The sequence below is a fragment of the Dendroctonus ponderosae genome, unplaced genomic scaffold (assembly GCF_020466585.1).
Source record: "Dendroctonus ponderosae isolate FM_Combo_2020 unplaced genomic scaffold, Dpon_F_20191213v2 Dpon_F_20191213_1, whole genome shotgun sequence".
Lineage (NCBI taxonomy): Eukaryota > Metazoa > Arthropoda > Insecta > Coleoptera > Curculionidae > Dendroctonus > Dendroctonus ponderosae.
Genome location: NW_026017110.1, coordinates 8,627,252 through 8,653,305, shown reverse-complemented (window position 1 = coordinate 8,653,305; position 26,054 = coordinate 8,627,252). Strand labels below are relative to the sequence as shown.

Sequence of the window (26,054 nt, the reverse complement as noted above, 5' to 3'; positions counted from 1 at the left end):
ACAGTCTATATTTATGAAGTCAAATAGAACCACGCCAGATAAAATCTGGTTTATCTTCGGCAAATAATGCTCGTTTTACGACCAAGTATTTATCGCGATAAACACTCCGATTTGCGTTTGTTGTGATTTTATTAACCTTTGTATCTGCATGGTATTATTAATTAGTTGGAATGTGTTTCTTTCATTTCCTGTTCACGGCTACAAAATGAGATTTGCAGTTGGCGTTATTTTGCCGCGACAATGGAGTCATTTTAATGGACTTTTCCTAATTAAAAGCACCCGGAAAATGCATATATTAATTTCCATTTGTACAACTTTGTCATTGTTTTAACTTTTAAGGATTTTTCTTGAACGAACTCAATTAGCACTGGAAGTATTCGCATCGAAACCCATAAGCAGAGTTAATGAGACGAATCGGAAAGTTTCCTCGAATCGAACGCTACTTGGAAAATCTGCTTTCACAAATTTTCAATTAGTGTTGCTTTAAAATAAACTTCATTAGAGATTATTAATCCGGATCCTTTAATTTTAATCTAATTTTTCTTGGCACTAGTCGGAAATTCAAGTCGATTGGCAACTAAATTAAAATCGCTGCCTTATTAGATATTCAATTTTTCAATTTAATTAGCGTGCGTGGTTTTTTCAGCTCAAGATCGATTTTTAAACGCAATAAAAGAGCTTTTCGATATAAAGAGTTGCTTTAGAGAAGAGTTTTCTGGTAACAAATGCGGTGTCTTGCGTTCTAATCATTGCCCCGTTCAAAAGGGTTCGGATCAAGTTTGGAACTTTCATATTTTCTTGTGAGTTTGATGCAGCAGGAAACTTTAATGTTGAAACTTTCCAAGGTTTTTGAATTTTTTATCCGGAGCTTCCTGAATTCGGCTATCTGAATTGTTGGCTTTAGTATCCCGAAACATGTTCCATAAGTTGATGAAAGGACCAGAGGTTTATTTTTTTGTGGGGACTGATTTTGCCTCTGACGCAAAAGGTGCTCGATTTTGATAAATAAATCACAAATTTAGAAAGCAACAGACTCTTCTGTTCGTCAAGTTCTCGATCTAAAATCGATAATTTTCTGCTTCTTAAGAGACACAATTATCCGATTAGATAAAGCGCGGGTGGAGCGTCTGAGAAATGCAAAACGAGTCACACTGGCCAGCAGGAAAGCCGGATTAATCACCTGTCGACCTTCATTGATTTTGCATTTAACCAATCACGAGCAAAAATGCGGGAGGCCGGGCCGCAACTTGCATTATCCTTTAATAATATAATTATTTGTTTTAAAAGCATGAAAAAGTGATTTTTATTACCGTCAAAAGCTCGCCAATTTGTAAGCTGAACTTGCACTAACAAAGAAAGTAAAAAAGTTAATCGAAAAATGGAGTTAAARCCGCGACTACAATGTCGCAAAAGCAGGAGAAAATGTGATTTTTAGCGAAGAAACGCAGGAGGAAAAGTGCTTGATGAGAAAGTGATGAAAAGAGTTAAGTGATTAAAGCATTGACTGAAACAAGGATTTAGTGGTTGCTGCACTATAAGCAAACAGTTTCTGCTTTGAATTGTGAAAGTGAACAATCAAAATCAACCTGGAGTTATTGGAAAACTGGATCTGGGAAAAATGCAATGAAACAGTGAATAATTAATAAAAAAGTTAATAGAAAATTTTAGCAATCCTGTTGATGACTGACGAATATACAGGCCGGATTAAGGAGTTTTTAGCCCAAAAAATCCCGGAGGATTTAAAGAATTCCTAAAATTGCGACTAAACGATTTGCATAGAAATTCCCAAATAGGTTCACTCAAACGGAAAAATCGCCGTTAATAAATCGTACAGTTTAGCAGATGCTCTGAATGCCGTTCTGTGCATGCATTCATTTCAACGGCGATAAAATATTGCAAAATTCGATTCAAATGGAATAGTCAAGAAAAAACCCAATGTCTAAACGCTTCTGGTTGTTTTAATACGCAATTAAATCGCATTGAATTAATTGTCTGTCGATCATTAAATTAATTAGAGTATGTATTTGAGGCAAATGTCTACGTAACAATTAACAGCCCATTAACTCTCGATAATTTCAGTTCGATTGCCTTCGAGCCGCTAACCCTTTATAGCAGCAGCCCATTACCGTTACATCAATTCTGTTCCAATGCCAATTCGATAAGGGATTTACGAAATATTGGCAGTTTAATTGAGGATCTGTACAATAATCGACGAAAATCAGCTTTCGTTAAGACAAGTCGAGCGTCTCTGGCTTATTGAGTGTTGAATATTTTAATATTTTCATACTGGGCTGAGGGCCAAGTGCATGCCATTGGTTTCTATAAACTGTTCACTCGACGTAATTTTTTGTTTTTTTTTCAAATGCCTTTGAAAATCTGTTCTCAAATTTCCAATTTTTCCAGTAGCATAGAACAATGAAGCACAATAATTCCAGTGAACTCAAGATTTAAGTGCAATTATTTAGGACAATTATTGCGGCCAACCTTCTACACCTCTGAAAAAAAATTACGATTCAAAAAGCATGTATAAAAGCAATTGCTTTCTATGCGGTTTTTACTCATTGTACCTTTTCGGTGTAGAATTGAAATGCTTTTAAAAATCTGGTCTCAAGTTTTCATTTTTCTTTCAGTAGCGTACAAACTTAGAGCCTGCTAGGAAATTACTGTGCCCAAACTTCTACACTTTAGGAAAAAATTTACGATTCAAAAAGCATGTATAAATGCCATTGCTTTCTATGCGGTTTTTACTCATTGTACCTTTCTTGCGTTGAATTCAAATGCTTTTAAAAATCTGGTCTCAAGTTTTCATTTTTTTTCAGTAGCGTTCAAACTTAGAGCCTGCTGGGAAATTATTGTGCCCAAATTTGTACGCTTCTGGAACAAAATGAATAATTCGCAGAAACATTTTTAAATGCCTGTACGTTTCCCTCTTTAAAATTTGAGGGAATTCGAGCGATTCGAGTTTTTCCGAAAAAATTTGTTTTTTGGTCAAAAATCATCATTTTATGCTGGCGTCTTTCTATGGAAAAAGAGAGTCTATATAATAGAGAAAATATCGTCGAGATCACTCAATCGTACTAAAGGGGCGAAAACATTCGATAACTTCGGATCAAAAAGGTCTGGCAAGCTTTTAAATCGCTCGTTGCATTCGTCGCTTCTTAGCGATGGAAATAAGAGATTTTGCTCTATTATAGACTATTTTTCTCAATAGTACTTTTTTTCAGAAACTGGTGGCTTTTTCGGGCTTTCAAACATTCGTGTATAATAATTTCTTCCTGACGCTCCGCAAGCTCGAAGTTTCAAACTAAAAAACCTAAGGAAATTATGATTTTTTCGTGCTTTTTTCGCCGTAAAAAAACTTTTCTCGCATCTTCTGAGGAAGGAACTGCGCGGCGGCATAAAAGCACGAAATAATCCCGAGTTTCACGCAACGGCTGTAAAAGCTTAACTCTCACTTTATTTCTCCTTTCTCTCCTTTAACATGCTTTTAGGGCTTTATCTAACTGATTTGGTTATAAAACAAGCAAACAACCTCTGGAATTTTCCCGCAAAATTAATATGCTTTAAATGGACTTTTCGTCTTTTTGCAATGCTTGCAAATGTTTTCGTTTTATTCATTGCGAACTGGTTTTCCAATTGTGGTTTGCAATTTATTTATTTCACGAAGGACGTTTATTGAACATTCATCCGACGCCTGAATTGAATTGAATATATTTTGGCTAAAAATCTGCGCAAATCGAATATGCGGCCGAAATTTCCCGTTGCGTAACCGAAGAAGACATTCGGTTTATTTTGTTCGACTGAAAAATACGTTGAAAGTATTTCAATAATCGCATTTTTTGCCTTTTAGTTCATATTTATTGAAAGCCATTTTACGTGCTCCGCATGTTTTCTCCACGGAGGAATAAACTTCGGTTTTGTTATGTGAGAACCCGCTCCTAAGGGCGATTTTTTGCAATTCAATGTCAATTATGCAACCAAAAATTTTGTATTAATTTCGTTTAATTGGGAAAAAATAAAATTTACGTGAAATTCACGATCTTTGCCCGAATAAATTAGAGGATAGAACCCATGCCGGAATACTAAGGAGGATGATTAGAAAATAATAACTGACTTATTGCTAGTGCGTGGCGCTTGCTTAAATATGCAAAGCACGTTTTTTCTGGATTGCATTACTTAAGCGAACCGCGGCTTTATTAAGACGTGATCTGTTAAGCTTAATAGAGAATTGCTTGTTTATTTGCCCTTTGTGACTTGTAAAAGTGTGTAAACTCGAGTTGAGTTTTCAAATCAAAATCTCTATTCCATTGACTCAAATAGCAATTAAACGATCTTGCGTCAGATTAGTTTCGTGTTGTCTCCTTTTCGTCGATAAAAATCCGTTTTCAATGGCAATAAATTCCAGAGTTTCACTTTGACGCAATCCAAGTGTGAGATTTCGAGCGCATTTCTCAGGTCAAAGCGAGCAATTTTCCAACCGGTTGGCTTTCAATGGCACCGGCATTCAAAATTCGGGGTTTTTCAACTATCAGGTTAACAAGATTAACCGGGTGCTCAATTTAAAATCACTTTCAGCTTTCTGTGGGAAATTGTCGCTAAGTGGATAACATTACATGGTTAAAATGATAGGCGAACAAAAGGATCAGTTTTAACGAGACAAAAATTGAAAAATGATTATAAAAAATATGAAAAGTGAGTAAAAAGTCAAATTTTGTATTGAGCATATTGGTGTATAACCGACGAAATGTGGCTCATAAGCCTGACGACCACCAGGCAATTTTAATGTTTGGGCCTACTATGAAGGTGTTTTTGATTCGACCGGGGATTTTTCGAGTCTATCTTGCACGTAACTAAAGAATACTTCCATGCATCATATTGGCTGGAAACATCAAGAAAATTGCTATCCACTAGGGGCTAATAACCGAAAAATACCCAGTTATTTATCAGTTAACGCAAAGTCACTTTGGAACATTTTGAGTACAACTAAATAATTGATAAAATAAACAAGCAAAACTCCCTAAAAGAGCTGCACAAGGGACATGAATGCATTAAAAACTACTTACAAAGTCTGAAGTTCGCTTATATTTTCTACAGGAGCAACGTATCCATTCTCAGAGAGCACTATCATTTTCCTGTGCGACTTTGCGGAAAGTTTCCTGTTAAGCTGGCGGTTTTTCCAGGAAAGAGACTGATAAGCATCTCATTTCACTCACTAAGGAGAAACTTGGAATAATGTTTTATTGCACTTTCATTAATTTGTTTTTCGGTGGAATAGTCGGAGAAACTCTTCGAGCAAATGCGCTCCAGGAAAGTTTCCTGGAACAGTTCAAAGCAGCCGCGCGCCAAACACTGGACAAATTTTCCAAAGTTTTGCCTTCTCTTTCGGGCGCATTTCGGTGCGTCTGACTGTTGCATCTCTTGTCCATGTTTTATTCATGTTTGGCTCGTAGATGGATACAGATACCAGCTGAATGTAGTCGATTGCATAACTAAGGAAAATATGTTGAGGATTTAATAACATTCCAGCCGGGCCAAAATGGCGCATTGTTGCTTTAAAGTGCAACTTTCACTTGATTTATTGTTGTCCAGAAAGCTTTTTTCGCTGTGAAAGTCTTGAGCGTTTTTTAGAAGAAACCACTTTCAATGACTGCTATAAATCATGCGGGAATTTATCTGGATGAGAGGTTTTAAAATTTAAAAAATGCGAAGTGTATGTCGGGGATATTTTCCATTAAAGCTCGGAAAAACCATCATATTTATTTTAAATGTACTTTTCCATTACAGAAGGAAAGTTATGCTGTTCGTAAATATTGACCAAGTCTCTAAAACGGCATTCGCCCAGAACTTTTCAATGCGGATAGCGCAGAAGTTTCATTCGGTTTCATCAGTTAGTTATTCATTTTCGTGTATCCCAGCTTTAAAATTTAACTTTTGCCCAGTAAAATGGAAGCTTTGATGCGATCGATCTCAAACTCCATGCAGTTCCAGCACAATGAATGGAATGGATGTTTAACTACAAAAGGACACAAAGCCCTAGTCTGATCCTAATTTCCTTCATTCACGTCCTTTTTATGGTGTTATGGAAACTACTCTAAACTGGAATAACATCCAATTTTGGCAACACTTAAAAGTTTCCAGGCGGCATTTTGAGCAAGTGGAATGGAAACTGCAACCGATAAAAGTCTAGTGCTGGAACAGTTTTTCCTAATTATTTGCCCGTGTTACGTGCAGGGAAGCATCCAGATGTAAACAAGCTAGTTTGTTTCCGGAAATCTCCAACTAGACGGAGTGGGATGCGGGCAATTGCTTGATGAAGCGAAAAAAGTGAAGACATTTTTAGATGTTTATTTATTTGGCCACTGTTACCAGATGATTAACCTGCTGCATTCTCCAGAGGCGCGAGCAGTTTTTTCATAACAATCTCTTGTCTATCTACCTAATCAAATCCCCTAGCTGTTAATTAATATGAGCTTCTAATGGAACTCTTCGAGTTTATGTTCCCCACAGTCTCCCTGCATGGGGCCAAATGGGAAATTTCTGGGTTTGAGCCCAGCTGCAGCTTTTCCCCACTGGTTTTCCCAGAGCCGCCAAAAAACTTCTTAATTTTGCCGTAAAACTTCGTCGTCCTATCGCCGCTTCTTTCATTATTTAGCCGGTTTTCCGATGAGAAAGTTTTGATGGGTTGATTGTGCCAAGTGGGCCAGGAAGCTCTGGGAACCTTCAGTACGTGAATTTCTGGAATAACCTGGATGGCGTTAATGCTGGAGCAATTAGAGCTGGGATGCGAATGCTCCAAAATCTCCTCCAAGCGCACTATTTCCCTGTCCAGAAACTCCAGCCTGGATTGGTAGACTTTGTTCTGAATTTCCAGTCGGGATAGTAGTTCTTTTGGGTCGTCGTAGATAAACCGTCGAGTGTTTGACTGGATTTTCAGCCCCAAGCTCTCCATCAGGCTCAGCTCTGCATCAGTCTGAGCAAATACTGACTTGAGCCTGGGCAGCAACATCAGCACCAGCGTGATGGTGGTCGACGCCAGGATACTAGCTGATTTGGCCACGTAGCTGAGTACAAAGTACTCAGTTACGAAGCTGAAAGCTATCACAATAATTGTGGAGAAAATTGCGCTGTAGACGCAAATGCCGATGAATTGGGAGTCGTTTAAAGCTGCTATTTCTACATGGCGGGTTTTCCACGCCATGCAAACGCCCATGACGAGCAGAATGGACTTGTAGCCGAACAGAGCCACGTGCCAGCCAATAGTGTTGCGACATTGACAAATCTGGATCTACAACAACCAATTACTGCGCGTAGAAAATCCGGTTTTCAACCCACCTGAGGCTGATAGACAATCCGGCGATCCTCCGCGCTGATCTGCAGCTTCAAGTCGTGCGGCTGCTTAATGAGCGGATCCACAGAGGACCAGAGAGCCACGATAAAAAAATCAATCGCAATGGGGATCAGAATCAGGCCGATCAGTTGCTGATCTTTGAGAAGTTTGTTCTTCACCAAACCGGCTGAAGTGTAAGTGAACAGCCGATGCACTCTGTAGGATTTGGCGAAAATTGAGCCGAATGTTAGCGAACAGCCGGCAGATAGGAGAAAAATCCTGGCCTGGAATAAATGGGAGGATTGTCTCAATTTCGGGCTTCGGGCGAAAATTTCTCCAAGTTGTAAATGAAGATGCTATGATTTTATGAATTCTAGTGGATTCAAATGAAATATTCTGATTGACTTTGGATGCGAATGTTTGAGAATTTAGTTTGTAATCAATCGGTTTCGTTCACTTTCGTCAATCTTTTAAGAGTTCAACATTTTTTTTTAGGTGTTTTATGGCTTTTTTCACAGATAAAGGAGCTGCTTTTAAGATGTTTCCTTGTTGAATTTGAAGATCAACTTTTTAGTCGGGGAAAGCCACTGAAAAAGTGACAAAAGCGAAAAATAGATCGCTTTCTGCATTTCCAGCGGCAGTTAAAATGCTTAACTTTCAGGAAATGCCTGTTAAACTCTAAAACAGTGGCTAATTTTTAAAGAGCGAGTGAAAACGAAGCAAATTAATTGTTTAAAACGATCCAGACTGATGAAGGATGGGAATTTTCAAAGGCACTTTTCACTCAAACTGCATGATGATTTGAACTGAATTTCATTTAAACATCAAGGGATTCAATTCGGGAGAAGTTTGCCAATTTAACACTAATGAATGATAGGACTTTTGAAGTTGGAAATGGAAAAAATATGATTTCGAGAGTTTTGCTTTTATGAATTCTGGTGGTTTCAACTGAGATGTTTTGACTGAGTTTGAAGAGGAATGCGAATCAGAATCTCTTCTTTTTAGTCTCTTTTACGTCCACTTTTACCTGAAAAAACAGCCTTAAGCTTAATAAGCGTTAATAAAAATTTTGAGTATTACTTGGAAAAATCAACGAATAACGCACTCGAACAGAAGGAATCTTAGGCAAAAAAAATTCTTGTTTCGTATGTTTGCTTGCCTCGGATAAACTTTTAACGTTTTGAACGAATGAACCACGTTTACGAACAGAACGAGCGCCAAAATTCTAGTAATTTTATTTGGAGGTTTTACCGATGGACATGAAATGTGTCGGAAATTATTTTTGAGACTGTTAATGAGAAAATTTCGAAAATGAATTGACAACTTTGCGAGGTTGTGAGCAACGAAGGATCACTCGGAGCAGAACGTACCTTAACGTCTCAAGTTTTCTTCAATCGGATGTTTGCTTGATTTTTTAGGGCCCTTTAAGCACGCTGGCAAAAGTTCTGCATGGAAGGTTGAATAGGTTTGATAGAATTTTCGAGTTTGGAGCAAATGAACGACGTTTTCGAACAGAATCAGCGGTAAAACCTGAGCAATTTTTATAGGCCCTATAGCCAGTTGGGGCATGAATTGAGATGAAAATTACACTACTTTTTTACACGCATTCAAAATGTTTCACCATCGTTGAAAAGATAGCAAACTTTCGACCAAAGAACGACTTGGTCAAACAGAACGAACCTTTTACTGAGCTTAAAGACAATCTGCATGAAAAATTAAAGGCACTTTCATTATTTCGAGCAAATAAATGACGTTCTCGAATGCTACTAGTTTATATGGAGAATTTGATGATTTTTCAGTATGCTTTCCGAAATAAATTGACTGAAAAGTTTGTGAGATTTGAGCGAACGAGCAGAATCAAACTGAAAAACTCAAGTTTTCCTTCGCTAGATGTTTGTTTGGCTCTGCTTCAGTTATTTTTGTGAAATTTTAGAGAGTCGAGGAAAATTTTCTTGGAAAATTCGATGGTTTTGAGAAATTTTTGTTTTGCGAGCAAATTAACAACGTCTACAAACAGAACAAACGAAATAAAATCGAGTCATCTTACAGTTACACAGTTGCATTTTGACTGGCTAAAAGAATGAGGGTGTAGGAAATTGAATTATTTTGTTTGTATGGCTTTGTAGGGCAACTGTTCCGCAGTGATTGGAAAGTTAACGAACAGAACGAGCCTAAAGCCTCACATTTTTTAATGCAAAATGTTTGTTGCTTTCTGCCCGCCGCAGTTATTTTCGGATCTTATCGTGAGTTGAAAGACATTTTGAATGAAAGCGCGAGTATGCGTATATAAATAAAATTATTTAATTTAACTTTTATGGTTTGTTAATTGGGAAACGAACGAAACTATTGTGCTGAAAAGAGGAAAGTGCAGACCAAAGTGGATTGTTATTGAAAGTCTGCCACACTAAACTTTTCCGGTCGAATCTAATTAAAAATTAAATGAATTTGATTCCAGTGGACTGGCAAAGCGTGATTTCAAGTGTTTTTGCTTAGGCGTCAAATAAATCAGTGAATATAGCGAAATTAAAATATTATCAGTACAGTCAGACTGATGAGAGATGGGAGTTTTCCAACTTTGAAAATTTTCAAAAATCGTTGAAATAGTAAACAATAATTAAAAATTTTCCCTTGTCGACAAGTGTAAAGTTAAAGCTTTCTTCCTTTTTTGAAAAATATATTTTAAAGCCTTTAATTATGCTTTTCAGGGTCCAAACGCAATGGTGTATAACCAGAAATTTTCAGTATATTTCATACCAAAAATGGGAAAGTTTTTCCACAAATTCCAGGCAAACAAACAAGAGCTTTCCTAATTAATGTGGGTTTAATTTTAAAAAATTCAGGCTCATTATTTTGTACTTTAGTACTGTCTAAAATCGTCAAAGCTTTGTTTGCTTGTTTCACACACATGAACTATTAACAGCAAATCGATTTTATTTAAACCAGAAACTTGTATTTTTTGTGAATTTAATGCAGGAAATTGTATGTTGATGCATGTAGCTATTTGACGAGCGTTTATTAGGAAAATGCCAAAGTGAGGAGCTAGAATTTTCATTCCAACATTATTTGCCCCGTTCGTGCAGTGTTTGTGTTGAAGATTGACTGTTATGAGTAGAGTGCGGCTCTAATGAAACGAGTCCACCAGCTGTGTTTTTGTAAAATCGGGCAGAGGAAACATGAATAACCACGCAAAAAATTCGTGGATTTAATAAACTTACCGAGCACAGGTCACTAAACCAATTTACGCTGTGTAGACCAAATAAAATCACCGATACGTAGACCAAAATGCATCCAGTCACTGTCAGGTTGTTTAGATTGGGGCTGGAAAGCTGTAAAGTGCAAGGGAAACTTTTAAATGAGACGGGGAGGGTTGTGTTAAAAACAAAGTTTCTCATTGCCATTAAAAGTTTCCCGGTGATAATGACGTAGTTAAGTCTTGATCAGGCCTACCTTTATTGTCTTCATCTGTCGGAATTTCGCATTAAAATAGAGGAACACTAACGAGCAAATGATACCGGAAACTGATATTCCAGTAGTCAGGGAAAACAATACTTTTGGTATCGTTACTAGAAATATTCGGCCATTAGAATCAGGCGTTGTTTGACTATCGTTTACTACCTTGTGTGGTCTTGAAGATTCTTTTAGCGATGGGAACTCGATCGTTTTGCCATCGAATTTTCCTGCAGAACACGCAGTTGGACTCCAAAGTGTCTTGAATCGAATCGTAGAAAAGAACGTCTGCAACTCGCCCACCTGCAGTTGGAGTAGGAAACTTTAAATTGGGGTACGAAAAAGTCCATATTTACCTTGAATTTGACTAACAACCAGATCGCCCACTCGGTCAGCTCCTTCGAATCTGATTGGGCCCTGAAACAAAGTGAGTTAACAAGTTTTCGAAGTTGGCCGCTGTTAAATATGCACCGACAATCCGACGAATTTTAGCTTTCTCATAGTTTCAAAGAAACTGCGCCCAACTTGACGATTTGAATAGCTGAACTGTTCGAAGGAGCCGATATTGCTCGCTGCTAATGATAGGGACATGGCCCAAATAGCGTCGTACGATTGCTTAGCATATTTCGACATTCTCCCAACAGGAATTGCTGATTTGTCTTCTATATTCTGTAAATAATTCCCTGAATTTTTCATTATTCCACAGACTTTTAAAAGTATTAATAAAGTTTAGCCGATAAGGAGAAGCACTGGTTTTAACAGGAAAGGCTCGACTATAATTTGGTGGGAATAGTTGTTTTGTATTTGTTCACTTTTTTCGACGAAAAGTTTCAAATGTCTGTTTCGAAGTACTAAATAAGTAACAGTATTTGTCATGAAAGGAATTTCTTCGCGGCTTAGGCGGACAAATAATTTAATTTAGTATGTATTAGTTTAATTAGCCAAAAGCAGTAGATTTATCAGACGAAGTGGACATTCTGCACCAATCCGAAAGATACTACCCGAGACTCACCAGAGAGGCCATCAAAATATTTAAACACCAAAACAACTTCAAACAGAAAAGAAGAAATTACGGCACCCAATCCAGATTGGAAGCGCGTTTTGCGCCAAACAGCATGTGCGCCGAAGCGTTTGAACCCCCACCCATCCCCCCACGCATGAGCACACATGGCTGGGCTGCATAAATACGACATACGACCAGCAGTTGAATCTTAGTCGGAAAGCACGGGAGATCACTTCGCCCACTGCCTCATTGCCTTTGATAATGTCCACCACAGTTGTGGACGAAACGTCAGGAAGAAATTCCCATAGACCACGGCTTCAAAGCCCGGAAAACATTCCTAAAAGCAGTAGATTTGTCTTATTTCAAAAAATTATCTGTCCACTTAAGCCGCGAAAAAATTCCCTTTCATGTGCGATTTTTGAACACGACAAACTCTTCGTTAGTATTTGTCATGTTTCGCTTAAATGAGACTTAGACGCCATAGCCTAAATTGTCGCAATATTTTTCAAGTTTTCTAGCCTTGATGGCTACAGTGATAATCGTCTGCCTATTTAGTGGGAATAATTGTCATATTTTAACTATTTCGGATGTTTGAAGCTGTTTTACTTAGCGTTTTGCGTTCATTTGCCTAAATATTCAATTATTTGTAGAAAAACCGCACTAAAAAGCGCATGAACAATGAGTTTTTACTTAAGTAATTGTCATATTTTCATTCTAAAATAGACAAAAAATGCAATTGTTTTTCGGTTTTCAAGTTAATACGCGCTTATTTGAAGACTAATGGGAATAATTCCCATTTTTCGCTATTTGGGATGTTTTAAGGTGTCGCTGCAAACTCATTAAAATTAATACAATTTTTGCGTGATCGATGAAATTTGTAATTTTTATTTAATTTTCTGGTTTTTGCTTCTTGAAGTAGAGAATTGTCCAGTTAGTGAGAGTAATTGTGATTGTTAAATAATTTATTTCCACGGTTTGAAACTTATTGGACTTATTCCTGCAACTGATTAGGAAGTTTTTGCTTTGGAAGATTTGTTTGGGAAATTTTTGTACTTTGACCTGAAAAATGCCTTTTGTTTCACTTAAAAGAGCCTAAGAAGCTTAAGCTAAAATTATTGCAATATTTTCCAAATTTTTGAGCTCTGATTACTAAAAGGATAAACTTTCGTCTAATTAGTGGGAATAATTATTTTTCTGGTTTCTTTACCTCCAGTCATCGTTATACATTTCTTCAAATTACTCTCAGTTTTGCGTGAATTTACCTAAACATTCAGCTATTTGTTCGAGTTTAGTGGAAGTTTCTGCTGAGTTTTCACTATAAATGGCCAAAAATGACTTAAATGGTAAGTAACAGCGATATGGATCGAAATTCTAGTTTTTCTTTGGTTTTCGAGTTACAAGTTTAAAAATTTACACAGTTGTTCTGTATCTGAAACTTCTTTAAATGACTTAGAGTTTTGCGTTAATTAACCAAAACATTCGGGAATTTACCGTAATTTGTTTGAGTTTATTGAAAGGGTTTGCTGGGTTTCTACTAGAAATGACTAACAAATGAGTTTTTATTTAAATAATTGCCAATTTTTCAACCTGAAATGGGCAAAAATCGTAGTTGTTCTTCGCTTCTCAAGTTAATACGCGAAGAGTTACAGATTCATTCGTTTAGTGGGAATAATTGTCGTTTTTAAATGTCTTATTTCCATAGCTTGAAACTTAATGCAATGTTTTTTTTTGTGCAACTGAGTGGGAATTTTGCCAAAATCCAGATATTGTAAGGTTTTTGCAATTTTGATTGGTAAATTGTTGTACTTCAGTGAAAATTCCTGCCAGTTTTTCACTATAAATAACCAACAAATTAGTTTTTGTTAACTCAAACTTTCAACCAAGAAATAGGCGAAAATTGTAATGGTTTTTCACTTTTTAGTTCAATTAATACGCGAAAACTTACAGATTTGTTTAATTAGTGGGAATAATTGCAATTTTTAACTAATTGGGTTGTTTTATGCTAAAAATTGGTTTAAATTAGTAAGAGTTTTGCGTCTTAAATCGATAAAATTTGCAATTATTCTCAAATTTGCCAGTTTGGTTGCCTGAAATTTATTTTTATTGTTTGAAAAAGATTCCAATTTTGTTTGTTGAATTCTCGTACTTTAGTGACAATGTCTGCCCGTTTTTCACTGGAAATGACTAATAAATGAGCCTTTGCTTAGATAGTTCCCAAATTTTCAAGCTGAAACTGAACTTAACTGAAATTTTTCAAACAAATGCGTTACGATTTTGTTTTTTTATTGACTCTCTAAAGATTGGAAGCTTTTTGCACATTTGTTCCTAAATGCGTTTACTTTAGTGAAAGGTTCCCCCAGTTTTTTCGCTTAAAATGGGCAAAAAATTAGTTTTTCTTCAAACGTTTACCGCGGCAAATAAAGAATTGTAGTCTTAGGTGGAAGGTCAGTGTTTGGTAGCAAAATTTTAAAAATTAATCATTAATGCCAAATGTAGATTAATTTGACGACAAAAAAACGTCCTAACTGATGTCTACAAATTCAATAACTTTGACAAAAAATTTCGCTAACCAACGTATAATTCGCACATTTTTCTTTTATACTGGCCGTAACTTACCTGGGAATGTGAAACCGATTGCCGTTGATAATCCAAGTCAAAGTCACCAACCAATATAATTCCTTCTACAGCCTCTCGAAGCTGCGATTGGCTGCAGCCGCTTACCATTTGCTCCCACCAGGCGACGTCACGATTTTCAATAATCCAAACGTATTCCGCTCCGAACATGCCCAATTCGTGTGCCTTTAGTGGTAAGTCACTTAGCTGGATCGGATTCAATCGCGCAAAGGAACTTACCGCGCAAAATATACCGGGAGCCATCGCAACTGAGAAACTTCCTATAATAATGCGGGTGTCGTGTTTCTGAAAAATAACTCCATTTTTTTTTTCGAAAAAAGTCGATAAAACTCAGCTTCATCAGGGTTTTTAGAAACTTTTAATTCAACATTTAGTTACCTTTAATAACTGTAACTGGTCCTTGTAGTTGTCAGATGAGAAAGTGACCGTGGAAATGCAGGTAACATTTTCCTTTTCCAATTCGGTAATTAAGTGGTTGATCGGGAGCAAATAGCGATTTTCGCTTTGGCTGAAAGCCGCCACCATTTGCCACTTGTGGTATTTGATAAAGCGCGCTTTGGCGATATTGTGTGTTGAATCAGGGGCTGCTGTTCGGAAGAATAGAGGAAATTTCCGTCTGTCGGATAATGCGGGCGATTTCGACCCGTATGAAACCTAGAAGCCCGAAAAAAAGCGTTTTCTTTGGCTAAACCTAAGACATCCTTGGCGCATTGTCCCTAACAGATTGTCCTCGTTTGTGCAAAGCACCAAAGAATTGCCTCATTTATCTCAACAACACACTCAACTACTACAGAGTGTCGTTTTTATATTAAAGAAAGGGTACTTTCAATGTGTCTGGAAAGGCACCTACTTGGATTATATTCCAATAAGGAACTACTTGAGCCAGAGCCTCGCTCACATTGGAACATCCCGATCCCAACAGCATAAAAACGGTCATTTTCGAGTAGATTGCATGGAAAAGTCGATCAACTGCCACCCCAGGATCGCACTGAAAAAATCCATTCCCACAACATTTTTTTTAAAGCTACATCCTGTTACTTGAGTGTCGTTAATTAGCAAAATCAGCTTGTATCCAGGCAGGATATTAAGAGCGTTTACATGTTGTACAGCGAGATTTGCTGCCATTAACTCGCTCGCGCCAGAGCGCCGCCCTAATTTGGTAGTTAACTCGAATAAACCTGGAATATACAGCATCGGAGGAAATTGAGAAAAATGTGGCTGGAAATTAGCTGGAAGGAAACGGGGTTAAAAACCGCGCTTACCTAGTATATGCACATGTTTGGCGTTGTTTAGTCCGCCGGAAGTCCCATCCGTGTCATTCTCCAGACCGAGAGAAGAATTCAGAAGTTTGAATACATCGAGTATTTCTCCAGGGGCTACATCGGCTAGATTTCCTGGACGGGAAATTCTGGCCAACAATTCCCCAATTAGGGAGGAAAAGTTTTCATTACGAGCGAAACTTAAGCGTTGTTGGTCGGCATTTTTCACATGAACCACATACAGAATGAGCGCGAGTGATATGAAAAAAACACAAAACGAGCGCTGAATTAAATGGTGCAAAACCATCTTAGAATCAATGGGATTTGCGAAAAACACACTGGTACTCGTCAATGTGCCTTCACATCGTTAGAACAATAAAAAGACTGAGGGCTTAGCCCTTTAGACATTATGAATACCGCATGCTTTCAAGCTCGAGGGCCTCTTCAAATGCCGCGCCTCATGAACTTCAGATTCTGCCAGCTTTAATTTGCTCGCTCGGCACATTTTTCCCGTTTTTATGCCATGTTGCAGTCGGCATCTGCTTGATCAAACACTTTGTAGTCGAAAGCAACTTGCCATTTTATTCGCTTCCATTAGAAACAGTCGAAGTTTACACTCTTTTTGGGCATTTTCAAGCAGCTGATAATTCAAAGAAAATTAATGCGGAAGAGCAAATTTTTCGTTTTGTCCAAATAGATTTTTTCTTTGTACAGGGTGATCCCGATTAAGAGTCGTTAAATGTACTAGTAAGTGAAAGAGCATCCAATATGTTTCCTAACAGATATTGTCGGTGTCAAAGTTTGAGAAAAAAACGTTTTTTAATGATAATTTTTTAACTATCCATTTAATTTGCGTTAAATTTTGTACACGTTCTACTTTAATAGATAGCTACGTCACTATTGAAATAGTTTTTTACTTCAACGCCAGTGGCGCGTTAAATAGGGGTGGGGGGGTTCCCAATTTTTTGCTTCTGTCTGTGAAACCACACAATGTTTTTAAATGCTGAAAATACTTTTACGTTTGCTGGTTATTTCTAATAAAAAACCAGCTCTTGTGAAATTTCAATTTGGGCTTTAGTTTTGGAGATTTTTATGTTGAAACGTCAGTGGCGCGTTGACTGTGCGGTTCCTGTTTAAATAAAAGAAATATTTTTACGTTTTGCGGTCATTTCTAACAAAAGAACTGCTTTTGGAAAATTTTTATTTGCGTCTTGGTTTCTAAGATTTTAGAGTTAAAACTTCAATGGCGCGTGACTGTGCGGCTTCTCATTTTTTGCACCTACCAATTACAACACGAAATTGTTTAAATACGAAAAAATATTTTATCTTTTCTAAACATTTCTGCTTATGCAACTTTGTAAGTATCTAATAGGTGAACACAATTACTTCTTGCGAAAGCGAGGGCCAAATAAACTAGGAAAGCGAAAATCGGTTAGTGACTTTTTTGGTCATTTTCCGGTTTGTCTGTTGCTGGCATCGAAATTAACAATTTTTTCACATTAGAGAAAAATAAAATTTGTCATTTTCAGCGAAACAAAGTTATCAACTCCAGTCTCTAAAGCGCGATGCCAAATCGCGCTCCAATGCTTTTAACGAACACTCCTTGGCTCTAACCTGCAAATTATTAGAGATTAGAGGTTATACTTCGAACGCGGGAAATAGAATTTTCTGCTTAAATCCTCGAATGTTACTAACTTTTACTGTCCTTTTGAACACTTCGACCGTTGCCTGCAACCCAGAAATTCCCAATAGCTCGAAAAAACTCTCACCCACTTAGTTTTAGATTAAAGACATTTCCCAGTTGATTAATTTAGTAAAACTTGACAAAAATGAGCAAACGCCGGTCCGCAGACCAGCCAGGGGCCTACAAACGGTTCAAGTAAGTTTCCCTTATCAGCTGAGCCCCGATCTGCAGCATTTCCGGCTTTTTAGGCCGAACAGCAGCATTCAGAGGCCCCCGCTCGGTGTCGTCGACCCCAACAGGGACACTTTGATTTTTCAGGAGCTCGAATTGGACCACTATATTGGCAATGTTTACCCCGGGATGCCTGGGCCCCAAACTGGCCATGTAAGCCCCCAATTAGAGCGCTTCATGCATAAAACCTGCCCTTTTAGGTGCCAATCATTCGAATGTTCGGCGTAACCAAAGAAGGGAACAGCGTCTGCTGTCACGTTCATGGCTTTTCGCCTTATTTCTACTTTAACTTGCCTGGAACTTTTGCTGAATCTGACTTGGCGCCTTTCAAGGTACATGTTCCGTTCAAACCCTTTGAGCGTTCTACTACTAATTCTTCCAGACTAAGTTGAATGATGCCTTAATCGCTGATATAAGAGGAGGCAATAAAGAAGGTACAATCGACGCTGTGCTGATGGTGGAAATAGTGAAGGGCAAAACATTGGTTCAATATCATGGGGATGAAGATGAGCCGTTTGCTAAAGTCACTGTGGCCCAACACAAGTTCGTGCCAGCAGCAAAGAGACTCTTGAGCGCTCAGGTGGTTTATCAGCCACTAGCGTCGCATTCTTTTGAGTTTTTCGAAAGCAACGTGGATATTGAAACAAGGTACCCGGCTGCTTGTATCGAATATTCAGCTCTAAAATTGAATTGATGGTGAATTGCAGGTTTATGGTGGACACTCACATACTGGGGTGCGTTTGGATAGAGTTGCCCCCCAAAAAGTGGCACCTCAGAACGGGCAAATCGTTGCATTCCAAAATATCCCGCTGCCAAGTGGAGTGCGATGTTTCCTGGGCGGATTTTATTGCTCACGCCCCTGAAGGAGACTGGGCTGATGTTGCCCAGTTCAGAATCCATAGCTTTGATATTGAGTGTGCAGGCCGAAAAGGTTTGCCATGTTCTGGGCGATTTTTTCCTACTTAATCCTTGGGTTTTGTAGGTATTTTCCCCGAACCAAACATAGACCCGATCATCCAAATTGCCAACGTGATACAACTCCATGGCGCAAAGGAAGTAATGGCCAGAAACATTTTTTGTTTGAACTCATGTGCTCCCATTGGCCATGCAGAGGTGGGTGATATGAATGTTCTCCAATTAAGTGCGCTGAGGTAAACCTACGTTGTCCAGGTGTATTGCTATGAAAAGGAGGAGGAAATGTTGGCGGCATGGGCGGATTTTGTGCGGGAATTGGACCCCGATATCTTCACCGGCTACAACATCAACAACTTCGACTTCACCTATCTACTGGACAGGGCGAAGCACCTAAAGGTGGCAAAGTTTGATTTTTTGGGCAGACTTTTGAATGTCAGGTGGGCATATGGAGGCGGGAGCTAAACCACTCATTCTGCAAACGTTGTATTTAACAATGCAGATCGCAGATTAAAGAGACAGTCACTCAAACCAAAATCGGCAAGCGCACGTATAAAACCATCAACTTTGAAGGGCGGGTTCCCTACGACATGCTGCTGGTTATCAAACGGGACTGCAAGCTGCGCTCCTACACCCTTAATAGTGTTTGCCAGAACCTGCTAGGTGAGCAGAAGGAGGATGTTCATTACAGCATTATCACTGACCTGCAGAATGGAGATGATCAAACCCGAAGAAGGTAACGACGCCTTGAGTGCAGTATAAAGCTTTGACCTTTATGTCCATTTCAGATTGGCCGTTTATTGTTTAAAGGACGCTGAACTGCCCTTGAGACTGATCGGTACGGTTTTGAGCTTCACAAATGATATAGAAATGGCCCGAGTTACCGGAGTGCCCATAACTAGTTTGCTAACAAAGGGCGAGCAGGTGAAGGTGGTTGCTCAGCTGCTAAGACATGTAGGCGGTCAGACGTTAATTTGTTTAAACATTTGATCTTATGAGGTTTTTTTAGGCAAGACAAGCCGGATACTTTATGCCCGCCCATCAAGGTCAGGCGGGCTCCGAACAGTACGAAGGGGCTACAGTAATTGAGCCCATTAGGGGCTACTATACCGATCCGATTGCCACCCTGGATTTCAGCTCTCTATACCCCAGTATTATGATTGCGCACAATTTGTGCTACACCACCTTGATTAAGAGCCAGTTTGCAAAGGAGAAATTAGGGTGAGGAAAGCTTTGGAGCGGTTTTTGCTTTTGGAGGCTGGTTTTAAAGCAATCAGTCGAGACATTGGAATAACAGTTTCAGCACTCGATAGATATTTTCGGATAGCTTCAGTTCGTATGTAGTGGGAATTTGGTACTTATGATGGCACTGGTGTCTTCAGAATGATTTTTTAAACTTTGCGCGGTTTTTCATTTCTGCATCTTGCACTTTTAAAGACGATTTCTAGGAAATTTGTTGGGATATTGAAATAATGGTTTCAGGACTTGATCATGAAAGATTCAGTTTAGATGCGGTGTAAATTTTGTTCAATTCAAGGCACTGATGTCATCAGAATGAATTTTCAAACTTTGAAGATTTTTTGCGTGGTTTTTCAATTTTACATCATACACTTCCGAATACTATTTCTGGAAAATCAGTTGAGATATCGAAATTTGGATTTCAGCCCTAGATAAAGAAAGCTCTGGTTTAGACGTGGTATAAATTTGGGTCCATTCAACGCACTGGTGAAATCAGAATTAAATGTTTAACTTTCTAGATTGTCCGATGACCAAGTCACAACCACCCCAGCCAACTGCATGTTTGTGAAATCTTCAGTGCGACCGGGACTTTTGCCGCATATTCTGCAGCATCTGCTGGCAGCCAGAAAGAAAACCCGGGATTTGTTGAAAGACGTTAAAGACCCTATTTTAAGGAACGTGCTCAACGGCAGGCAGCTGGCCTACAAAATCTCCGCCAATTCGGTGTATGGTTTCACTGGGGCGCAAGTTGGCAAACTGCCTTGTTTGGAAATATCGGGCGTAAGTCCTTTGATTTAATCGAGTGCTGTGAATATCCAACGCTATTTTTTGCAGAGTGTTACCGCTTATGGACGCACAATGATAGAGCAAACCAAGCAGGAAGTCGAGCAACACTACAAAGTGGAAAATGGGTATGAAAGCGATGCGAAAGTAATATATGGCGACACTGATTCGGTGATGGTCAATTTCAAAGTGAAGAGTTTGGAGAAGAGTATGGAATTGGGGCGGGAGGCTGCCGCCCTTATCAGCGCCAAGTTTATCAGCCCCATCAAGTTGGAGTTTGAAAAGGCACCCCCATACAACCGCAAAAATTCCCAGTTAGGACTAATTTTCACTGTTCTAGGTCTACTACCCATACTTGCTCATTAACAAGAAAAGGTACGCTGGGCTGTACTTTACCAAACCCGACAAGTACGACAAAATGGATTGCAAAGGGATAGAGACCGTGAGAAGAGACAACTGCACCCTAGTAGTGGATGTAATTAACACGTGTCTTCAAAAACTACTAATTGATAGGTAAATGGTGCTGAAACTGACTCAGAACGAGAGTAATATATTTTTGTTTTCAGAGACCCTGACGGCGCAGTTAATTACGCAAAGTTGGTCATTTCCGACCTGTTGCAGAACAACATCGACATCTCGCAGCTGGTGATAACAAAAGAGCTGACCAAGGAAGACTATGCAGCCAAACAAGCCCATGTGGAGCTCGCCAAGAAGATGAAGAAACGCGACCCCGGAAATGCACCCAAATTGGGCGATCGCATCCCTTATGTGATTACTGCGGCCACCAAGTCAGCAAAAGCCTTTGAAAAAGCCGAAGTAAGCGCCAACTAAACCCGCGCCTTCGTATTATGCTAACCGATGTTTTTTAGGACCCGATTTATGTGCTGGAAAACAACGTGCCAATAGACGCAAAGTATTACTTAGAAAATCAACTATCCAAGCCGCTGGTCAGGATTTTTCAGCCAATTTTGGGCGACAATGCTGAGTCGATTCTGTTGCGTAAGTTTTCGCAGTCGAATGTCAGAGCAAACCATATTTTTTGGTCTGAATTTGAAAATAATGGTTTGCTTACTCAGGAGGCGAACATACTAGAACAAGGACTGTGGTCACATCCAAAGTAGGCGCCCTGTCGGCATTCACTCAGAAAAAAGAAACTTGTTTGGGATGCAAATCGGTTCTACCCAAAGGCTACGAAAAAGAGGCAGTTTGTCCCTACTGTAAGCCGAAAGAATCCGCTATTTATCAGCAGGAATTGTGCCATCACCGTATGTTGGAAGATAGATTTGCCGCTCTGTTCACTGGTAGATAGTCACTGTTTCAGAAGAAAAATCCAAATATGATTGTTTGTTTTTTCTAAGAATGTCAACGATGTCAGGGCTCTCTACACGAGGAAATCCTGTGCACTAGCAGGGATTGCCCGATATTTTACATCAGGAAAAAGGTTCAAATGGAACTGGACACTAGCAAGACTAAGATTGGTCGTTTTGGTGATCCAGTGCCGGAGGAGGAGGACGAACTTATGGATCAAGATATGTTTTAACAAGTAATTAATGAAAGGGTACGATTTACCGAGCGTTCCAATTGTTGCAAAAGTTTTTGTCTATTAACGATGATTTTGAAGCTAAGAAAGAGTGAAAGTACTAAACTAAATTTATTTACATACTAGAATCCGTTAAGTGTGGTACAAAGTGACTGTTATTATTAAACATCTACCATGTAAAATTTAGATAAATATGTTTTGGATACTTGTTAATATTTATTTTGGGTTTACAATGAATAGCTATTTGGATACACATTTCTTCAACGCGCTTCTAATGTGTAGCCGATTAAAATTGCGACATACAAAACTAAACAGTTAAATTAATAGAACATTTTTTCAAAGGACACAAACGTTATGGAATGAAGCTTTATAAACTACTCTAAATTATCGAAACGTAAGTGGTTTCGTCACCTTTCATTAAACCAACCATTGGCCTAATAAATAAACGTCTTCAACAAACCAACCCAATGTTTCATCGGCAAAGTAGCACAAACCGCGTTTGCACTTTATGATTAAGACTAGAGAAATAAATACAAAACAAACATTGAACTGTTATTTCCGATTTTTAAGTGCGTTTGCCAGCCATTCCATTGCCATATCCAGGCCTTCGCCTTTTGTGGCCGATGTTTTGAATATTTGAAATGTTCGATTTTTTAACGCTTCTAGACCGAGCGCTTGATGGACTTCTTTCAGCGACATACAGCCAGGTATGTCTTGTTTGTTTGCGAGAACTACCAGAATGGCGTCTTGTAGTTCTTCCTCCTGCAATTAACATCCGACACTCATTTCTGGCCCTTGATTTTTGTTCTGCAAACTCACCCTGAGCATGTGAAAAAGTTCATCTTTTGATATGCCCATTCTCTCTTTATCTGCAGAATCCACTACATAGATAATGGCATCTGTATTGCTGTAGTAGCATCTCCAGTAAGGCCTAGAATCAATAGCTTTTAGATTAATTGGTTCCACTAATAAATGTAGCGTTAAATGAGGTTATTCCTTCTGGCCCCAGTCTAGGGCAGCAGGCCGTTTGGAAAATAGTGCTGACCTGATGCTAGTTTGCCCTCCAAGGTCCCAAACTTGAAACTTAAGATTTTTGTATGTGACTTGTTCTACATTAAACCCTATGGTGGGAATCGTGGTTACAACTTCCCCAACTTGCAGCCTGTATAGGATGGTGGTTTTGCCAGCACCGTCTAATCCTAGTATGAGAATTCGCATTTCTCGCGCCCCAATCAGGCTTTTAAAATAACTAAACAAGACACCTGGAAAACTAACCTTTAAAACTGTCTATGGGTTTTCATTCGGCTACTCACCCATTTCTAAGTCTGGGGGAGTTTTGCTGGTTTCCCTCGATTGCACAACAACGTTACCGGCTCATTAAAGGGCCATTTTCACAGAAAACTGTTTGTTAATGGGGATATGCTATTTAATAAGTTTTGACGTGTAAAAAGATGATTCTATTTACACATATCAGACATCCACAGCCAACTAGACTGTCATTACTAAGCTAGACGGTTTGAAAAATAATTTATAATTTTATTTCAGTACTCAAGTATTGTTGCTAATATTATCAGATCCTTGCCAATAGCTACGGTTTACAAAAAACAATTACTGTGTGATTTGAGTAGTTTTATGTCACAGGAGGTGAACTAGAAAATAATCGTAAGCCGTCTAAACAGTATCTTTCTCTCTTGCTCTTCTAGACTCTATAAATGACTCTAGCTGACAGCGATTTAAAGAAAAGTAATCAAACTAGTCTAAATAAATCAAAAAATGAAAAAAAATTCGCTATATTTTCAGCTTGTTGCATAATGATATATCAAGCAAACTCTGATTTTTCAAATGCTGCCTGACATTTCCCAACGCTTCGATAGCATCGCGCGCAAGCGACTATTTTAAGGTTAAAAAACACTCAGCTGTTATAAGCTGAACTTTGTGAACACCTTTGTGAAGGTCCCTGTATAAATGTTAGAGGTTGTTGAACTTGTGAATCCAGCAATCCCTGTCAATATCAATTAAATTAACCAGAGAATAAATAACCAATGGAGTGCTGATTCTGGCTGATTCTTTTTAGGACTGTCACTGTCAGAATCGCAATTGATTATGGGTAATTTCCCTACTTTCTCATTTGAAAAATCTAAATATCAACACAAAGCTAAATTTTTCCAGATGGCGATTCACAAATTACAGTTTATCCTGTTTTGGACAAGGAGGAACAACTGGACTCATTCATGGGCGAGGTCTCAGACAATGATATTATTTATCTGAAGATTGAAGAGCAAGATGAAGAAAACCCTCAATCTAATCCGGAGCCTGAAAGCAGCGACACCCTATCTTATGTGGTCCAGGCAAATTCTGTTTTGGATGCTTCCAGGGTGCTAAATTCCGGAATCAAGATCGTCACTTTGGGGGATGAGCAGTACTTCTATATACCCCCGAGCAGTGGTAAACACCCCAATTGTTCCCTTCTCTAATGACTGCATTAGAGGCATTTTCAGACAAATCTGGAGAGTCTTCAGAGGTCGAGCCCCAGTTTATTGCCACTCAAGCAATAGAGGTTGATGAAGAAAGTACGGTGGCTCATATAGAAGCCACATCAATCACCGAAGGTATAGAAGAAATATCCGAACTATCAGGTTGGGGCGCATTCTCAGCTTTAACATACAGTCTTCAGTAGGGGCCATTTTGTTCTAGAAGCCGAAGATGGCATCCTGAAGCTGGAGCCCTATGAAATGATCATGCTTGATGATGTGGAGGGCTGCAAGCCAGTGGAAGCCCCCAAAAAATTCAAGTGCTTGTACAAGGGCTGCGAGAACTTCTATTCAACATCCAAGTTGCTGACTGTAAGTTTATTGTCTTTTTATTAGTGGAAAAAGTGAAAGTTTGAAAGACTTTTATGAACGGCCCTAGTTTTCTACACGAAAAGGTATTCCTGAATACTTGGAACCCTCTACATAAATGTATTCTAGGTGCACTTACGCAACCATATCAACAACAAGTCATTCCAATGCAGCTACGAGGGATGTGGCAAAAAATTCGCCACCAATTATTCGCTAACTACTCATTGGAGAACCCATACTGGGGAAAAACCGTACGCTTGCCGCGTATGCTTGAAGAGCTTTAAAACTTCTGGAGATCTTCTGAAGCACATCCGAACCCATACTGGTAAAATTAGCGCTCTAATTAAGACCCCGTGAGTGAATAATGGCACATTTTAGGCGAGAAGCCGTTCGCCTGCCCAGTGGAAGGCTGCGGAAAATCCTTCACGACTTCTAACATACGGAAGGTCCATGTCAGGTCGCATACAGGAGAGCGGCCCTACGTGTGCGACTATCCGAATTGCGGCAAAGCCTTTGCGTCCTCCACCAACTACAAGAACCACGCCAGAATCCACTCGGGGGAAAAACCGTTTGCTTGCCACGTGAAGGGCTGTGATAAAAAGTTCACCGAATATTCGTCCCTCTACAAACACCAGGCAGTCCATCAAACCAATGGGGAGAAAAACCACGAATGCAGCTACTGCAAGCAAAAGTTTAAATCGGAGCGCACCTTGCACGTGCATCAAAAGGTCAAGCATGGAATTCTGGTCTCTCCTGATGGGATTCAATTTTTAGACTTAGAGCTGGTCGGCTTGGAGTGGCCCCACTAGCAATCATATTTCCCACATACACTTTCATTAAAATGACATAATTACTGCCTTTTATTGGGCCGACATGGGTCAACACAAAGAAGAAAGTTGACATAAGAAAAATTGTGGACGAATAATTCAATTAAACGTTAATGGCACGCTAAATTATGGCAGTATCATTGCTTCCAGGCGCCCATTTTTTTTAACTTTTCCTCCACAAATCCAAGTTTCACTCGATCCAGCCCCGTGGGCGCAAACCATCCAGTTTGAGAAACTACCACAGGAAAAGCCTACGATACGTTGATACAACACGATCTAACTTTTTTGTGACCTCAGCCCTCCCCAGATCAAGATTCTGGATTCGGGA

The 26,054-nt window shown here is 39.0% G+C and overlaps 5 protein-coding genes across 6 annotated transcripts in view; 2 read left to right on the top strand and 3 right to left on the bottom strand.

The window, feature by feature from the left end:
- LOC109535449 (neuropeptides capa receptor) overlaps positions 1-5,334 on the bottom strand; it is a 30,226-nt gene extending 24,892 nt beyond the window's left edge. The window contains exon 1 of the mRNA XM_019901361.2: positions 5,064-5,334. Within this exon, the coding sequence (XP_019756920.1) occupies positions 5,064-5,128 (65 nt within the window). The 5' untranslated portion in view covers positions 5,129-5,334. The remainder of the gene's footprint in view (positions 1-5,063) is intronic.
- A 995-nt stretch (positions 5,335-6,329) lies between these two features.
- Positions 6,330-15,605, bottom strand: LOC109535448 (gamma-aminobutyric acid type B receptor subunit 2). Its single transcript, XM_048660651.1, has 12 exons — positions 15,450-15,605; positions 15,262-15,399; positions 14,790-15,065; positions 14,631-14,696; positions 14,394-14,576; positions 11,246-11,443; positions 11,131-11,191; positions 10,943-11,077; positions 10,775-10,890; positions 10,543-10,653; positions 7,333-7,611; positions 6,330-7,285 (listed from the first exon to the last, which is right to left on the bottom strand). Exons 1-12 carry the CDS (start codon positions 15,603-15,605, stop codon positions 6,461-6,463), a joined length of 2,544 nt encoding a protein of 847 aa, XP_048516608.1. The 3' UTR covers positions 6,330-6,460.
- Positions 15,606-17,275: 1,670 nt separating this feature from the next.
- Positions 17,276-22,614, top strand: LOC109545911 (DNA polymerase delta catalytic subunit). Its single transcript, XM_048670249.1, has 17 exons — positions 17,276-17,549; positions 17,603-17,738; positions 17,786-17,917; positions 17,968-18,233; positions 18,293-18,516; positions 18,568-18,698; positions 18,756-18,937; positions 19,000-19,233; positions 19,286-19,451; positions 19,507-19,718; positions 20,255-20,516; positions 20,571-20,804; positions 20,860-21,032; positions 21,086-21,335; positions 21,389-21,518; positions 21,596-21,820; positions 21,878-22,614. The coding sequence occupies exons 1-17, from the start codon at positions 17,500-17,502 to the stop codon at positions 22,057-22,059; spliced, it is 3,189 nt and encodes a 1,062-aa protein (XP_048526206.1). The 5' UTR covers positions 17,276-17,499; the 3' UTR covers positions 22,060-22,614.
- On the bottom strand, positions 22,152-23,579 carry LOC109539546 (ADP-ribosylation factor-like protein 1). Its single transcript, XM_019907346.2, has 4 exons — positions 23,373-23,579; positions 23,105-23,321; positions 22,879-22,990; positions 22,152-22,821 (listed from the first exon to the last, which is right to left on the bottom strand). The coding sequence occupies exons 1-4, from the start codon at positions 23,374-23,376 to the stop codon at positions 22,612-22,614; spliced, it is 543 nt and encodes a 180-aa protein (XP_019762905.1). The 5' UTR covers positions 23,377-23,579; the 3' UTR covers positions 22,152-22,611.
- A 248-nt stretch (positions 23,580-23,827) lies between these two features.
- On the top strand, positions 23,828-25,852 carry LOC109539538 (zinc finger protein 143). Of its 2 annotated transcripts, none has more exons than XM_048670260.1 (6): positions 23,828-24,166; positions 24,229-24,504; positions 24,558-24,695; positions 24,757-24,902; positions 25,029-25,224; positions 25,278-25,852. In XM_048670260.1, exons 1-6 carry the CDS (start codon positions 24,163-24,165, stop codon positions 25,706-25,708), a joined length of 1,191 nt encoding a protein of 396 aa, XP_048526217.1. In that variant the 5' UTR covers positions 23,828-24,162; the 3' UTR covers positions 25,709-25,852. The 2 variants fall into 2 exon arrangements, with proteins under 2 accessions (XP_048526217.1, XP_048526213.1); XM_048670256.1 differs by having other exon boundaries at positions 23,832-24,166; positions 24,754-24,902.
- The last annotated feature ends 202 nt before the right edge of the window (positions 25,853-26,054 follow it).

Coding starts and splice junctions, on each gene's coding strand:
- LOC109545911 (XM_048670249.1), top strand. CDS start 17,500: ATGAGCAAACGCCGGTCCGCAGACCAGCCAGGGGCCTACAAACGGTTC. Junction 18,517..18,567: donor TGAGTGTGCAGGCCGAAAAG/GTTTGCCATGTT, acceptor TGGGTTTTGTAG/GTATTTTCCCCGAACCAAAC. Junction 18,938..18,999: donor GGCAGACTTTTGAATGTCAG/GTGGGCATATGG, acceptor TTAACAATGCAG/ATCGCAGATTAAAGAGACAG.
- LOC109539538 (XM_048670256.1), top strand. Junction 24,696..24,753: donor AGAAATATCCGAACTATCAG/GTTGGGGCGCAT, acceptor ATTTTGTTCTAG/AAGCCGAAGATGGCATCCTG. Junction 25,225..25,277: donor GCACATCCGAACCCATACTG/GTAAAATTAGCG, acceptor GGCACATTTTAG/GCGAGAAGCCGTTCGCCTGC.
- LOC109535448 (XM_048660651.1), bottom strand. CDS start 15,605: ATGCTGTATATTCCAGGTTTATTCGAGTTAACTACCAAATTAGGGCGG. Junction 14,697..14,789: donor ACCAGTTACAGTTATTAAAG/GTAACTAAATGT, acceptor GTTATTTTTCAG/AAACACGACACCCGCATTAT. Junction 11,192..11,245: donor TAAAATTCGTCGGATTGTCG/GTGCATATTTAA, acceptor ACTTTGTTTCAG/GGCCCAATCAGATTCGAAGG.
- LOC109539546 (XM_019907346.2), bottom strand. Junction 22,991..23,104: donor GGAGGGCAAACTAGCATCAG/GTCAGCACTATT, acceptor TATTGATTCTAG/GCCTTACTGGAGATGCTACT. Junction 22,822..22,878: donor AACTTTTTCACATGCTCAGG/GTGAGTTTGCAG, acceptor TGTTAATTGCAG/GAGGAAGAACTACAAGACGC.